General features: G+C 33.2%; 1 protein-coding gene and 1 long non-coding RNA gene across 15 annotated transcripts in view; both read right to left on the bottom strand.

The window, feature by feature from the left end:
- CDC42BPA (CDC42 binding protein kinase alpha) overlaps positions 1 to 17,185 on the bottom strand; it is a 288,893-nt gene that overhangs the window by 84,489 nt on the left and 187,219 nt on the right. For all 14 annotated transcript variants that reach the window (XM_073216736.1, XM_073216729.1, XM_037013633.2 and 11 more), the window contains one exon: positions 419 to 666. In XM_073216736.1, the coding sequence (XP_073072837.1) occupies positions 419 to 666 (248 nt within the window). The remainder of the gene's footprint in view (positions 1 to 418; positions 667 to 17,185) is intronic.
- LOC140844450 (uncharacterized) lies at positions 9,050 to 17,184 on the bottom strand. The gene is made up of 2 exons (XR_012122761.1): positions 12,001 to 17,184; positions 9,050 to 9,837 (listed from the first exon to the last, which is right to left on the bottom strand). It is a non-coding gene; the product is annotated as an uncharacterized lncRNA (long non-coding RNA).

The raw sequence follows: 17,185 nt of genomic DNA, 5'->3' as shown, positions 1-17,185 counted from the left end.
TCTCAGTCTCTCAGCTTCCTTTTTATGCTTCCACCATAAAAGTTTCATTTTCTGAATGTGCCATGCTCCCCCTTTCCTCTAGATCTTGGTGCATTCTGCTATGTCCACATGGACACTCTTTGACAGCTGTATATTTCTTATTTCTTCATTGTTAATTCAGAAATAGTTGTGTCCAAAAAACCCAGACACACCAAAGTTACCTTTTGTTCTATCAAAGTTACAGGTGCTCCTACACTTTTCCTCATACATGTACTAATTCATGTGTTTTCTATCCTGCTGTATTGTAACTTTCTATTTACTAGTCTTGACTTTGGTCTCCCTAAGGACTTGGATATGTTTATTGATCTGTATCTCCCATCCCTAGCACAGGAGGCACTTGGTAAATATTCATTAGAGGAGTAAATAGCTTAATTCTTACCTCTCTCTCCTGTTTTTTTCCAATTTGTCCTTCAAAATCATAATTTCTTTGTTGAGAGCAAGTTGCTGGCCTTCTGAATCATGCAGTTCTTTCTTCAGATTTTTAATTTCATTTGCATGTATACCTTCTCTTTTAGACAATTCTTCTTCATAAAAGATACTCTTCTTTTCCAAATCGGTCTTTAGCTTGGTTATCTCTTGCTGATGTTCTATGCTACATACCCCTGGTGAGTAACTTATTTGTTTTTGCTATGGAAGTAATAACAGAAAATTGGTTAATCTGTAAGAATAATAAAATATTAAGTAATAACTTCTTTCTAAAATATAAAAGACTGTCCATATAACTGAATTTTATTTTTGTATATTATCACATAAAAATAATACTTTCTTATTAAGACTGTGAAGCTTTTGTCTGCCATATGTTGAGAATATTTTTCTCAGTGTATATTCTCTTATTGTTGTTTTTTATAGTCTTCAACTCAAGATTATACATTTATCTGTAATTTCTGCTGGTGTTTACATAATTATTTATTTCACATTTACATTCCTAATATATACACATTTTGTTGAATCAAACTGCATCCTGTTTCTGATGTGGAACTAATAAAGGCTATAAATGCATTTATATCTTTAAAAGATTAAATTGGGGAGAGGATGGTAGAGCTAAACTATATGAAAAGAAAAGGGGAATTCTGTATGGTCTAGAGAGAAAGAGCAAAGGTCTAGTTTAACATCTTCATATCTACTCTAGAAAAAAAATGACAGGTCTCTTTTGTATTTAGGTAAGGCCTTAAAGAGGAGAAATTTGGTTAAAAGCCATGTTTTAAGAAATAAGGATGAAATATACTCTCAGTAATAAGGGAGAAAGGAACATGTCAAGTCCAAAGGGTCTTCCAGGTACTGGCTAAAGGGAAACAGAAGCATACAGAGATTATAACTGTAAGCTTTCCTGAACTTTGAAAGCTGTCAATTACTTTGTTATATGCTATCTATTTTCCCAGGAGATCGATAATAGAACTTTTAAAGCACAAACAATCTAGGGCTTATGTTTAGTGACAACAAAGACTCAAGCTCTGGAGGACACTGTGTCCTTTTTTGAAGCCATTATTAAGAGCAGAAACATTGGTAACAGTAGAATTGATTTAAAGTCAAACGCAAACTATGTGACTTCTTTACATTTGAGGTATGTAATTAAAAAAAAGAAACCAAAGTTATCAACGTGGGCCTGAGAAATGTCTCTGGGGTATCCACTGTAATATTTAATAATTTATTCAAAGACTACTTATGAAATGCCTACCATATCCAAGACCCAGACTGTCCAGTAGTTTCCGAGGCAACCTGCAAGCAGTGCTCTGCTGAAACCGGCTAAAGCTGCTTCACAGTTGGATTTTTGGCTGTTACACATCTCCATGAAAATGATGGCTAACCCAACATGCAGCACTAACTGCTTACCTATACTACACTTCCATTTTTTTCATCTGAGGAACACTTTTGGCTGGCTGTTCTGTTTAGTATGTTAGTTGGGATATCTGCATGTACTAGAAGTTTCAAGGCAAAATTACCCTATCAAATCCTAACAAAGATAACACCAAAAAATTATAGATTCATGTCACTTACTGATAAGGATGTAAAACAGACAGATAAAATGCTGATGAATAAAATTAAACCTTACGTAAAAAAAGAACAATCTACCACAAAAGAATAGGTTTTATTGTAGGTACTGAAAGTAATATTAACAAACTTAACTAATAAATGTGAAAAATTTTATTATTTTAATAAATTAAAATAAATCTATATGATGATCTCACTAGGCACTCCTGCCCAAAAGTATCTGATAAAATCTGATGACAGTCCCAACACTATCCCGAGTCCCATAATAACAGAAAGCAAAACAGGAGTATAGAAATTCTCTTAGCTGAAAAAGTGTCCATTTCTAAACTGTCAGACAAAATAATACTTCCTGTTGAAACACTGGAAGTACATACATACATTCAGGAATAATAACAGCAAAAAGGGTACCTCCCATTCTGTCTCTTATTAGATTTAGATAGTCTGTCTGACCAAGTAATATATGAAATAGTTAAAAGAAATGGAAGTTGTAAAGAAAAATGATAAAATCATTATAATTTCCATTTACTATAACTGTTTACCCAGAAAATACAAATGAATCAATTGAAAAGTTTTAGAATTGACAAAGTTGAGTAAAACTGCATATAAACACAAATCTAATACTTGCAGATAGTAGAATAAGCAATAAGAAAACACAGTAAATTTCATTGTTAATAGCAAAAACATTCAAACAAAAATCACCAGAAATGAATACACACAAATGAGGAAAAACATACCGGATAATTTGAATTATATGAAAAACTACAAGTCTTTTCGAAACATATAAAAGAAGATGAAACAATGTAGAAAAATACCAAATACTTGACAAGAAAGATTAAATGTACATGTATTCAATATTTCTCAAATTACATTCCTTGCAAATTTAGTAGAAAACCTTTTTTTAAATGTGGGAGGTAGTGCAGGGGTGGAGGATGGAGATAAATGTTTCTACTATATAGGCAAAAACAGATTGGTAAAAATACCAAAGGAGACTGGGAAAAAGGAAGAAGAGTAAATAGGGGAAGAGGAAAATATTGTTTTCAGATATTAAATATATGACAAATCTTTGATAAAGTACTGAGTAATACAACCTCCACTCCAAAGTAGTTTAATTCAGCACATGAAGATACCGTCCATCACTGAGGAAGGCAATGACTACTTAATGAAATTGGAACCAGCAGCTAGCAATAAAAGAACAAAGTGATTCTCATACATACGTATATTTAGCAAAACAAATCCTAAATGAATTATAGTGAAATATTTTTAAACCCAATAGAAATATACAGGAAAATGCAGAATTATATAGTTGGCAAACTCTGAAAAAAGGACAAGCCATGCTTTGAAGCAGTAGAAGAAATGTCAAGGAAAATAAAAACAAATCTACAATTTGAAAGATAAACAAAACTAAAATTAAAGAGCAAATGATAAACTGGTGAAATAAGTACAGAAAATATTTTAAAAAGTACAATTTTTACTACACAAAGAGTTTATCTGAATTGATAAGAAAAACATTAAGGCTACAAAATTGAATGGGCAAATGACTTAGATAATTCACAAAGAGAAAATATGATTAAAAAAAGTTTACTAAAAAAGCAAGAAATGCTTCTCATACTTGCAAAGATTTGTGGTATGTATCAAGTACTTTAAAATGATCTGACAATTTTCTTTCTAGATATCTGTGCTAAGAAAATAGCACCAAAAAAGCAGTGTATAAAAGTATTCAGAGTAATTACATTATAGAAGCAAAAAATAAATATTTAATAGGAACCTGGATAAGCAGATATCCTTCTATAATCATTAATATTATAATGTTTGTGACAATTTATAATGTGTAAATCCTTATGTCACACTGTTAAATGAAAATTTATGTTTTAATTGAACTATGTCCCTCCAAAATTCAAGTATTGAATCCTGCCAACACTTTGACTTTGGACTTCTTGCTGCCATAATTCCTGTTTTATAAGCTACCCAGTTTATGGTAATCTGTAAAAGTAGGCCTAGCAGACTAATACAATACAGGGTAAACTAAAACGATACAAGGTAAAAAAAAAGTTCCTATGGCATATAATCACAGAAATTGAGAAGTATTTTTTTAAAGTAGCCTTATCGAGATACAGTTCATGTACCATACTATTCACGATTTAAAGTGTACAATTCAATAGTTTTTGGTATATTGTCAATTATTTTTAAAAGTGGTTGTATATATATATATATATACATATATACATATATGTATATATATATATATAACAAATTTTGCCATTTTACCATTTTAAGTGTACAATTCAGTGGTATTAGTTATATCACAATGTTGTACAAACATTGTCACTACATATTTTCAAAACTTTTTCATCATCCCAAAGAGAAATTCTGTAACCATTAAGGAATAACTCCCCATTTCCCCCTTCCTGCCAAGCTCTAACCACCATTTTACTTTCTATCGCAATGAATTTGCCTATTTCAGATATTTCATGTAAGTAGAATCACACATTTGTTGGAGTATGTATCACAATTTCATCTTTTTATGTACTCCATTGTATGTACATGCCACATTTTATTTCTCCATCTGTTGATGAACCCTTGGGTTGTTGCTACTTTTTAGTTATTGTAATACTATTTCAGTCAATACTGGTGTACAAGTATCTATTTGAGTTCCTGTTTACAATTCTTTTGGGTATATACCTGGGAGGTGAATTGCTGGGTCATATGATAACGTTATGTTTACCTTCTTATCATCAAACAACTTCCACATTCTTGCAAACTCTTTCCTTTAAAAAATTTTTGTCATCCCAGTAGGTATAGAGTGGTATCTTGTGGTTTTAACTTAATTTCATTAATGATTAATGATGTTGAATACTTTTTCATGAGGGGGATTTATTGGCTATTAATTTATCTTCTTTGGAGAAATGCCTATTCAAGTTATTTGTCCATTTTTGACTGGGTAGTTTGTTTTTACATTATTGAGTTATAGGAGTTACTTATATATTCCAGATATCAAAACCTTTTTTCCACTTCCGCACAAAAATTATTTGTTCTGCAAATAATTTCTTCCATTCTTTAGTTTACACTTTCTTAAAAATGTCCTTTGATGCAATGCACACAAGTTTTTATTTTGATGAGGTCAAATTTATCAATTTTTTCTTTTTGCTTATGCTTTCAGTATCATATCTAAGAATTAATTGCTAAACCTAAGATAAGGTCATGATGGTATACCCTACAGTTTTTCTTCCAAGAGTTTTACGGTTGTAGCTTTTATATTTAGGTTGTTGATACATTTTGAGCTTTTTTTTTTAATGGTACGAGTTGGAGTCCACTCATTTGCACATAGAAATCCAGTTGTCCTTGCACATGAGTTGAAGGGACTATTCTTTCCTCACTGAATGGATTTAGTACCTATGTAAAAAACCTTTTGGCCAAAGACACATGACTTCATTTCTTGACTCTTACTTCTACCACAGTGGTCTACATTTCCATTCTTATGCCAGTACCACACTCTTTTTACTACTGTGACTTCATACTAAGTTTTGAAATTCAGAAGAATAAATTCTCCAACTTTGTCCTACTTTTTCAATATTGTTTGGCTATTTTGGGCCACAGCAATTCCATATGAATTTGAGAACGGTATTTTCCACTTCTGTACAAAAAGGCTGTTGGAATTTTAACAGGGATTGCACTGAACCTATCATTTTGAGTAACATGTCATCTAAACTATTAAAAGTCTTCCTATCCCATAAACTAGGGATATCTTTCCATTTATTTCAGTCTCCTTTAATTGCTTTCAGCAATGTTGTAATTTTCAGGGCACAAGTTGTTAACGTTTTTGGTTAAATTTATTCCAAGACATTTTGTTCTTTATTTTGCTGTTATTGTAACTGGAACCACTCTTTAAATTTTCTTTGCAAATTGTTCCTTGTTGGCATACAGGAACACAACTAAATACTGTATGTTGATTTTGCAACCCTGGGGCTGTTTGTTATTACTGAGTTTTAAGAGTTCTTTGTATATTCTGGGTAATAGTCTTTTATCAGATATGTCTGTATTTTCTCACAGTTGGTGCCTCGCCTTTTCATTCTCTCGGCAATGTCTTTTGCAAAGCAGAAATTTTTTATTTCAATAAAGTCTAGCATATCAATTTTTGTTTCATGGGTTGTGCCTTTGGTGCTATATGTAAAAAGTCATCACCATACCAAAAGTTATCTAGGATTTCTCCTGTGTTATCTTCTAGGAGTGTTACAGCTTTACATTTAGGTCTGTGACCTACTTTGAGTTAATTTTTGTGAAGGATGTAAGGTCTATGTCTAGATTCTTTGTTCGTTTATAGAAGTCTAGTTGTTTCAGCACCAGTTGCTAAAAAAGATAATTTTTGCTTCATTGCATTGCCTTTGACCCTTGTCAAGATCATTTAACTGTATATGTTTTTGCCAATATACGCTGTCTTGAGTGATTACTGCAGCTTTGTAGTAGGTCTTGAAGTCAGGTATTGTCAGTCTTCCAACTGTTCTTTTCCTTCAATATTGTATTGGCTATTCTGGGTTTTTTGCCTCTTCCTGTAATTTTATGTTTAGTTTGTTGATATCCACAAAAGAACCTGCTGGGATTTTGACTGGGATTGCATTAAATCTGTAGAACAAGATAGGAAGAATTGACATCTTGACAATGTTGGGACTTCCTACCCATGAACAGGGAATATCTCTCCATTTATTTAGTTCTTTGATTTCTTAGAGTTTGCTGTTCCCCTATGTAGACCTTGTACGTATTTTGTTATATTTATACCTAAGTATTTCATTGTTATGGATGGTAATGTTAAAAATATTGCGTTTTACATTTTGCTAAGCTGATGGACAGTAACCGTAATGTGGTTGTTAGGGGGGACCTGATATAGGGGAGAGCATAGTAAACATAGTATTCTTCATGTAAGTGTAGATTAAAAATTAAAAAAAAAGAAAGAAAGAAAGAAAAGGGGGATTACTCCTTAACAGGATAAAACTATTGGTAAATCAAAGATCAACGCATGCTTTAAATATCCTTAATGTTGATCACTTAAAGGGTGTCAGATGATCAGCTATGGAGGTTCTCTTTTCTGATAATATTCCTTTCTCTTAAAAAAAAAAAAAAAAAAAAAGCAGTTATTGTGTGCTGACCTCCAATGAGTTCTGCACAGTGGTAAAGAGGGCATGTCAAAGTGTGGGCAAAGGGTCTGTTTGTTTCTATGCAGAAGATCAAGGCCTAGCTTGGATACCCAGAAAATGAACTAAGATACGATATGAGGAGGAGCTTCCGGCATCAGCACTCTCTGGGGGACTTGTGCCGGGGGATGATCATCAAAAAGCCTCCACAGGGATCCGGACGATGCTGCGGTTGTGGCTGCATCCAGCCCACCGTCTCCTGGACTTGCCATAGGAATGAGGAGGGAGATGTCTAGGCTGGCATGTGCATACAGTGAGACAACGAATTTGACCGGATCTGTACTGTTGGAACTCAACCAGGAGTTGGGAGGGGTGCAAGTTGTAGCACTCCAAAATCTCATGACTATAGACTATCTATGGTTAAAAGAACATATGGGATGTGAACAGATCCCAGAAATGGGCTGCTTTAATTTGTCTGATGGTTCAAGTACAGTTGGACAATATCCATCATATCATAGATAAATTTTCACAAATGCCTAGGGTGCCTAAATGGTTTTCTTGGATTCACTGGAGATGGATGGTAATTATAGATTTGCTTTGTTTATGTCACCGTATTCCTATTATGCTAATATGTGTGTGCAAATTAGTTAGTAGTTTAAAACCTATACATACTTAAGGTACTCTACAAGAAGATATGTCAAAGAAATAATCAATCCTCCCATGTTTCCTTCCATATGCTACATCTATAGCTTTTCTTCTTCCTTCCTAATTACAACCCTTAAATAGAATTCGTGCCTCATATCGAATTTACCAAGTATCATAATTCCTCCAGGTGGTAAAGATACCTCGAGACAAGTGCTGGGCATAGAAGCCACAGGGCATAAATCTGCAAAGACGTAAAAAGCTAACCTTTTCAAACAATATGGCTTCTCTCTCACTTACCAACTTTACATTTCCCTGTATGGCCCCGGAAGATGACTGGTTAGCCAAAGACGGGTAAGATTCCTCAAGGGAGGAACAACCTAAGACAGGCACAGTCGCAGGGGGGCCATCAGGTGAGAATTTGGGGATCAACAGAGGTGAGGCTCAGAACCTCACCCCCCTGCTTTGAGAGAAATCTTCTGCATCCGTGGATGTCTTGCTGCCCTTGTCTAGCCTGGATTAATACTTGGTCCATAGGCACACACCTGATCATCTGATCATCTACATTTGCCCTCTTACAGCACTAAACTATGTTTTCTACCTTTATCTTGCATCTATCTACCACTTCAGCATTTTATTAAAAATAAAAAAAATAATAATAATAGGCGAAATGTGGGATCAACATATAAATCAAGTACAAAAATCAAACGAATATTCATATTTGACCTGATCGTTTATAGGTCATAATGCATGATCAAAACCAAAAGTTTCTGTGATGAATGCCCTTGTACTGTTCACCATGTAAGAACTTATTCACTGTGCAAGAATTCGTTCACCATGTAAGAACTTGTTTGTTATGCTTCAAAAGATTGGAAACTGACGAGAATTAGGCTTGAGATGGATTAATGATTGTGCATTGAGCATTGACCCCCCTATACTGGATTTTATTGTTGTTACCATTTGATCAATAAATATGAGAGATGCCCTCTCAAAAAAAAAAAAAATATTGCGTTTTAAATCTCAAAAGTTGATAGAATTCTTCTGTCAACTTTTTAATTCTCTATATAAATGATGTCATTTGTAGACGAAGACAGTTTCTTCCTTCCCAGTCTGTATACCTTTTATTTCATTTTCTTATCTTACTGCATTAGCTACTACATGCAGCACAATGTTGAGAGGTAGTGATAAGAAATGCTTTGCTCCTGATTTTAGTGGGTGTCAAATTTCTCCCCAATAAGTATGATATTAGTCATAGGTGTTTTGGTAGATATATTCTTTATTGGTTTGAAGAAGTTTCCTGCTATTACCGATTTATCGAGCTTTTTTTTTTTAAATCATAAATGGGTGTTGGATTCTGTCAGATGCTTTTCTATATCTATGGGTATTATTGTCTGGCTTTTATTTTTTTGGTTTGTTGATGTAATGCATGAAATTAATTGATTTTCAAATGCTGAGCCAACCTTGCATAATGGATAAAAATACCACTTGGTCCTGGTGCAAAATTCTTAATATATGTTGTTGATTCAGTTTGAATATTTTCAATATTTGTTGAGGGTTTTGGAATCTATGTCTATGAGACATGTTGGTCTGTAGCTTTCTTATCTTGTAATGTCTTTGTTTGGTTTCAGAATTAGTTTGATGCATGTCATAGAATGAGTTAGGAAGTATTCCTTCTGCATCTATCTGCTGAAAGAGATTGTAGAGAATTGCAATGATTTCTTCTTTAAATGTTTGGTAGAATTCATCAGCAAACACATCTGGCTCTGTTGCTTATTGTTCTGGAAGGTTATTAATTATTGGTTTAATTTCTCAAATAGAAGCCTTTTCAGATTATTTATTTCTTCTGCTGTGGGTTTTGGCAGCTTGTGTCTTTCAAGGAATCGGTCCATTTCTAGGTTATCAAACTTGTGGGCATTCAGCTGCTCATAGTATTTATTATCCTTAATGTACATGGGATGTGTAGTGATGTTCCTCTTTCATTTCTGATATTAATAGTGTCTTCTTTTTTTTCTGCTTTTTATTTTATAATAAAAGAGTGAAAAATCTAGCAGGAAGAAAAGCATATAAAACACAGATTAAGCATATTCTTTGCAAAAAGATTTACTACAGAAAAGAGAACATTTTAAGGAGGAACTACAGTGTCAAGGAAATTAAAAGTATATGAAATGATATAAGCTATTATCTACAGGTAATTTCCCTTCTCAAATGCCTGGGTAAGTAATTAAATTTATAAATTCAACTCTGTAAATTTGAAAATGTTGGAAAGACATTTTTAGTGGAAAAATTCAGATAGAACAAACTGTCTCCAAACAAATCAACACTAAAATAAAGCACTGACAAGCTACTATATAATAAAGAATGTATTATAGGAGAATTCTTTCATATTTCAAGAGTTTATTTCTATGAGCAGAGAAAATAAAGAAAGCCTCCCTTTATATAAAAAATAACATAACCCTGAAACAAAGACTGACCAAACCAGCATACAAATCATAAAACCACACTCATTTCAATATAAATTTAATAAAAATTGTTAATAAGGTGTTAATGACTATAATCCATTGCTGTATTGAAATTCTACAGGCAACTGATTTCTAGAATGTTAAGAATAGTTTAATGCCAGGAGGATTGCTAATGTAATTTCTCTCAAAAATAGATGAAGGATCTCTTTTTTTTCTTAATTAGCCCAGCTAAAAGCTCATCAACTTTACTGATCTTTTCAAAGAATAAGCATGATTTCATTCATTTTTTCCTATTGGTTTCTTGCTTTCAATTTATTGATTTCTGCTCTAATTTTTATTATTTCATTTCTTCTGTTTACTTCTAAGGTAGAAGCTAAGATGATTAATTTTAGACCTTTCTTCTTTTCTACTATATGCATTCAATGCTATAAATTTTCCTGTAAGCACTGTTTTTACTGTATCCCATACATTTTGTTAAGTTGTATTATTTTCATTTAGTTTAGAATGTTTTAAAATTACTCAAGATATTTTCTTTGATCCATGTGTTATTTACAAGTGTGTTGCTTAATTTCCAAGTATTTTGGCATTTTTCCAGCTATCTGTTACTAACAGCTAGCCTAATTCCACTGTGGTGTGAGAGCCATGTATGTTTTCTATTCTTTTAAACTTGTTAAGAATTTGTTAAGGTTTGTTTTATGGCCAAGAATGTGGTCTATCCTGATGAATCTTCCAATGTGAGCTTCAGAATGGGTTGAACTTTCTCATCCAACAGCAGATATATCTATTTTTCCTTGCAGTTCTATTCATTTTTTTCCTCATGCACTTTGATGCTGCACATTAAGTAATTAAATTAGAGCATAAATCAATAAATCGAAAGCAGGAAACCAATAGAAAAAAATGAATGAGATCATGCTTATTCTTTGAAAAGATCAACAAAGTTGATGAGCTTCTAGCTGGGATAATTAAGAAAAAAAGAGATCATCTATTTTTGAAAGAAATTACAATATGTGCACATTAAGTAATGTTATGGCTTCTTAAGAGAACTGACTCTTATCATTATGCAATGCCCTTCTTTACTCCTAAAAATTTTCCTTACTCTGAATTCTAGTCTGAAATTAATATATTCCACTTTCCTCTGATTAGTGTTAGCATGATGTATCTTTCTTCATCCATTTACTTTTAATCTATATGTGCCTCTATATTTACACTGGGTTTTTGGGCAACAAATAGTTGGATATTGTTTTTTGATGTAATCTGGCACAAACTGTTTAGTAATTGGTGTACTTAAACCATTAATTGTTGTTGGTATTTTTGGATTAATATCTTCTATAATTACTGTTCTCTCTTTGTTGCCCTGTTCTTTGTTCCTATTTTTGTCTTCCACTTCTTTTCTGTCTTTCCTGGTTTCAATTAAGTATTTTATATGATTCTATTTTCTCTCTGCTGAGTTTATGAGTTATACTTTTTTTTTGTAATTGTCCTATTGTTTGCAATATCCGTTTGCCACCAATCCAAGTCCACTTTCAAATAATGCTCTACAACTTCATACATTGAAACTACCTTAAAATGAAATAATCCTAGTATCTCCCTTCCATCACTTGTGTAACTGCTGTCTTTAATTTCAGTTCTATATAAGCAAGCGAGCATATGTATATGTGTATGTATATCATATACATACTTGAATACATTGCTATTATTTTGAACAGACTATTAGATTAAGGAAAAATAAAAGTTTTTATTGACCTTACCTTCACTTTTTCTTTCCATGATGCTCTTTCTTTCCTTATGTAGATCCAAGTTTCTGAACTGTATCTTTTTCCTTCTCTCTAGAGCATTTCTTTTAACATTTCTTGCATGGTAGGTTTACTGTCAAAAGATTCCCTCAATTTTTGTTTAGGAAGTTTTCATTTCTCCTTCAGTTTTAAAGGATAATTACAAAATTTTATGTTGGTGTTTTTTCTCTCGACACTTTAAATATTTCACTCCACTGTCATCTTGTTGCATAGGTTTTGAGGAGAAATTACATTCTTATCTTATATCCTCTACAAGTGTTTTTCTCTCTGGCTTCTTTCAAGACTTTTCATTATCTTTGACTTTCTGTAGTTTGAAAATAGTATGTCTAGGTATAACCTTTTGGGCATTCATCCTGCTTGGTGTTCTCTAAGATTCTTGGATCTGTAGTTTGCTGTCTGATACTAATTTGGGGGTAATTCTAAGGTATTATTGTTTTCAATATTTCTGTTCCTTTCTCTTTCTTCTCCTTCTGGTATTTCCATTATATATATCTTACAACTTTTGTACTTGTTCCTCAGTACTTGGATATTCTATTCTGCTTTATTTATTTATTTATTTAGACTTTTTTTTACTTGATTTTTAGTTTTGGCAGTTTCTATTTAGATATCCTCAAGCTCAGAGATTCTGTCCTCAACTGTGTCCAGTGTACTAATTAGCCCATACATTCTTTATTTCTGTTACAGTATTTTTCATATATTAAATTTTTTTGATTATCTTAGAATTTCCATCTCTCTCTGCTTACAAAGCCCATTTATTCTTCCATGCTATCCATTTTATTTACTAGAGTCCTTAGCATATCAATCACAGTTGTTTTAAATTCCTAATCTGATAATTTCAACATCCCTGCCATATCTGAGTCTGGTTCTGATGCTTGCTCTATCTCTTCCAACTCTGTTTTTGCCTTTCAGAATGTCTTACAATTTTTTGTTAACAGGTGGACATGATTTCCTAGGCAAAAGGAACTGTTTTTAGGACTTTTAGTGTTATGATGGTAAGTTATGGGCGGACAGGACATGTTCTATAGTCCTAAGACTACACCTCTGGACTATATACCTCTATACCTCTGACCCTGTGCCTCTGGACTGTAAACTTCTGACAATCTTGTTAGCTTTAACCCTCCTGGTTTGGACAGATGGTTATAGTAGGCTGGGGTAGGGTGATTCCTTTTACTCAAGTCTGTCAGGCTCTAATAAAACTCCAGCAAGTAAAACTCTGGCTGAAGAGTTTCTCCTGAGGGCAGACTTTGTTAAGAAAAGAATGCTCTAGCATATTTCAAAACAGCTCCCCCTCCTGTTAGCACAAGGGGATTTTTCTGACATTCAGTGGGAGAAACTGGTAGAGCTCCCAGAGGTAAAACTCACAGAAGTGTGGGAGGCCACCTGATGACTTAAGTTCCTCGGGAGTTTTGTCCACACTGAGCCTCCAGCAATTTTCCCATTACAGTTCAGGTTTCCCAAAGACTGGTACTAATTCTGGTATGGCTTCTTGTAAGTTGTGATTCTCTCTGCTCTGGTAAGTTGTGATTCTCAGTATTTGCCTATTGGTGCCTCCAAATCTGGGGGTAGTGGTTTGTCCCTATGATGTAACATTTCTTATATATCTAAGAATAGCTGTTGATTTTTCAATTTATTCATCTTTTTACTTTTCTTAGAGAGAAGTGGTGAATGCTAGGCTTCTTATATGCCAGGCATGAACTGTAATATTCTTGGGGGTTCTTTATATATTGGGCCATGTGACCTGTGAATAGATTTTTCCTTTCCAATTTGGATGTTTTTTATTTATTTTTCTTGTTTAATTCCTCTGGCTAGAACCTCCAGTATAATGTTAAATAGCAGTGGTTAAAATGGTCATCTTTGTCTCATTCCTAAACTTAGAAAGTTTTCAGTCATTCACCATTAGTATGTTTAGCTATAGGTAGAGTATGTTCCCTTTTAGTCCTAGCTTTCTGAGAGTTTTCATCATGACAGGATGTTGGGTTTTGTGAAATGACTTACATGCATCAATTAAGATCATGTGTTTTTTTTTCCCTTTAGGTTTTGTTAATGCATGTATTACGTTGACTTATTTTCTTATATTGAACCACCTTTATATTCACGGGATAAAACCCACTTTATCATGGTGTATAATCTCTTTAATATGGTTTTGGATTTAGTTTGGTAGTGTTCTGCTGAGGATTTATGCATCTATATTCATTAGGAATATTGCTCTATAATTTTTTTTCTTGTGATGGATTTAACATGGCTTTGATAGTAGGGCAATGCTGACCTTATAGAATGACTTAGGAAGTATTCCCTACTCTTGTACTCATTTTAAGAGTTCAAGGGGGATTGGTGTTAATTCTTTAAATGTTTGGTTCAATTCATGAGTAAAGCCATCTGATCTGGGACTTTTCTTTGTCAGGAGGTTTCTTACTGATTTTAACTCTTCTCTTACTATTAGGTCTGTTGAGATTTTCTATTTTGTCCTGAGTCAGTCTCGGTGATTTGTGTGTTTCCAGAATTTGTCCATTTCATCTAGGTTATCTGTTTTGTAGACACAGACTTGTTCATGGTATTCTCTTATAATCATTTTGCTTCCTGATGATAGTGATATCATTTCTCATGTTAGTTATTTGTTCCCTCTTTTGCTCTCTATCAGTCTAGCTAAAGCTTTGTCAATTTTGTTGATATTTCAAAGAATCAACTTTTGATTTCATTCATTGTTCTTATAATTATCTAATCTCATTTTATTTAACCCTGTTCTAATCTTCATTATTTCCTTCCTTTTGCTATTCGAATTTCCTTTGCTCTTCTTTTCCTAGTTCCATAAGATATAAAAGTTATGTTACTGATTTGAGATCTTTCTTTTTTTAATTAACTAGTATTAACTTTTATAGCTATAAATATCCCTCTGAGCAGTGCCTCCATAGAATCACATGTGGTGTTTTCATTTGCTTCATCTCTAGGCATTTTTCTAATTTCCCTTGTGATTTCTTCTTTGGCTCACTGGTCATTAAAGTGCCTTGTTTAGTTTCCACATATTTTTAAACATTCCAGTTTTCCTTATGTTATTTATTGATTACTAAGTTCATTCCATTTTGCTGGAGAAGATAGTTTGTATGACTTCAATCTTTTTACACTTATTGAGAGTTGTTGTATGGCCTAACATCTGGTCTATCTTGGAGAATGTCATATGTGCACTTGAAAAGAATGTGTATTCTGCTCTTGTTGGGTGAGGGTTCTACATGTCCTTAGGTCCAGTTGGTTACAGTCTTGTTCACGACTTCTATATCCTTATTCGTTTTCTGTCTATATATGTTCTATCCATTATTAAAGTAGGGTATTTAATTTTCTAACTATTTCTACCTTCAATTCTATTGAAAATATTCTTAACGGAATGAAGATTCCTACAACCTTTTAGAATGGTCAAAACAGGTTTCAATAATGAACATATCTTTAAACCAAGAAATTCCACTTTTAGAAGATATCCTATAGAAATGACAGTATGATAATTATCACAGTTAACACTGATTGAGCCTTTACTTTGTGCCAGGCCCTGGGTGAAGCATTCTAAATGCATTAACTTATTTATTCGGTAGTTCCACTATTATCCCAAACTTACGAATGATACAAGATATTATGAGTGTTTGATCAGTAAGTAAATACTTAAGTGATTAAAGTTTTTACTACAACAGTATTTACTACAGGAAAACAAAACAAACAAAACAAACTACTGGATAAAAAATGGTACTGAGAGAAAAGCTGGATTTAAATTGCACTCTGTCACTTATAAGTACATAGTTTTCTGTGTCTAAATTTCCTCAAATGCAAATCATCTCTTAAGATTTCTTTCAGTTTATACTTTATAATTCTTATCCATTACTCCGGGAAATTATTTGAGATGGTAACATAATGACTTCTATACTCTAATACTGCTCTAGAAGTTTAGGCATACATAGAAGCAACACCTCTATTTTGGAAAGATAACAGAGTGTGCAAGCATGATGAATCAAAAAACAAACCAATCCCCAAAACAAAAGAGATAAAATCTATAGTTTATGTTTATATTTACAGCAGAAAAACCTTATTCACAATTGCTGATATTCAATACAGCAAAAGCAAGTTCTAACCAAACCTACCATATAATTCAGTCATTGATTTAACACATTTATTCAACAAATATTAAATATCTGGTCCTATGCCAGGTTGGTAATATGGTCTGTGTTTTCACTAAGCTAGGTCACAGTTTAGGTGGAGAGAACTTTTGCAAAGAAATAATTACAATTAAGAGCTATGCTGAAGTTATTAACAAAAATCTATAGCAGCAAAGAATAAGGAATGTTCAGTCTTCCTGAGATGACATTCAACTTGATTACTGTATTTGCTGGATGAATAAGACACCAGACTAAGGCATATAGTTACGCAAAGAGTTGGGAGGAGGTGGGGGCTGGCAGTCGGTACAGAGGAAATGAGATATGCAAAGATTAGAGGGAAGAAAAGGCAGACATCATACCCAGAGTATAATTATTACTCTAATAATAAATTATATTGTTATTATAGCCAATAGTCATTAAGCACTTACAGTGTGTCAGCTTACATACATATGTATGTTCACTTTACATAAACTAATGAGATAAGGTTTTACAGATGAGAAGATTAAGGTACAAAGATGTAAACTGTTTTGTTCAGCATTACATAGCTAGTAACTGCTGAGTTTAGGAGTTAAAACCAGGTAGTCCAACTCTAGAGCTGGCACACGGATTTCCCTTGCTAAGCATTTCTGCTGATGTGTTAGCCCATGTCCTTATCATCTCATATCTGCAAAGCTACCTCTGAGACTCTCCTAAATCATCTACAAGGCAGAAGGTCTGGATATCTAAGCATGCCTCCCATGCAGATTACCAATACATCTTATCCAGGTGTGCAGCCCTTCATAAATACTTGAACTCTTTCTTGATCCATGTTTCCTCCCCACTGAACATAACCTTCCCTTTCTGTCCAGCATGATTAGGAGTTTGACTTCATGAGAATGAGAATTAAGAATACTAGATTTGAAGGATAGGTACTTTTTTTATTCTACCCCAAAGAGAATACATAAACTAGCACCACTATTAAAGAGAGGAAAATTAAAATTCTAAACTTGAAAAAAAATGAAATCAAA

The sequence above is a fragment of the Manis javanica genome, chromosome 11 (assembly GCF_040802235.1).
Source record: "Manis javanica isolate MJ-LG chromosome 11, MJ_LKY, whole genome shotgun sequence".
NCBI classification, from domain to species: domain Eukaryota; kingdom Metazoa; phylum Chordata; class Mammalia; order Pholidota; family Manidae; genus Manis; species Manis javanica.
This window is presented reverse-complemented; position numbering and strand designations above follow the sequence as displayed.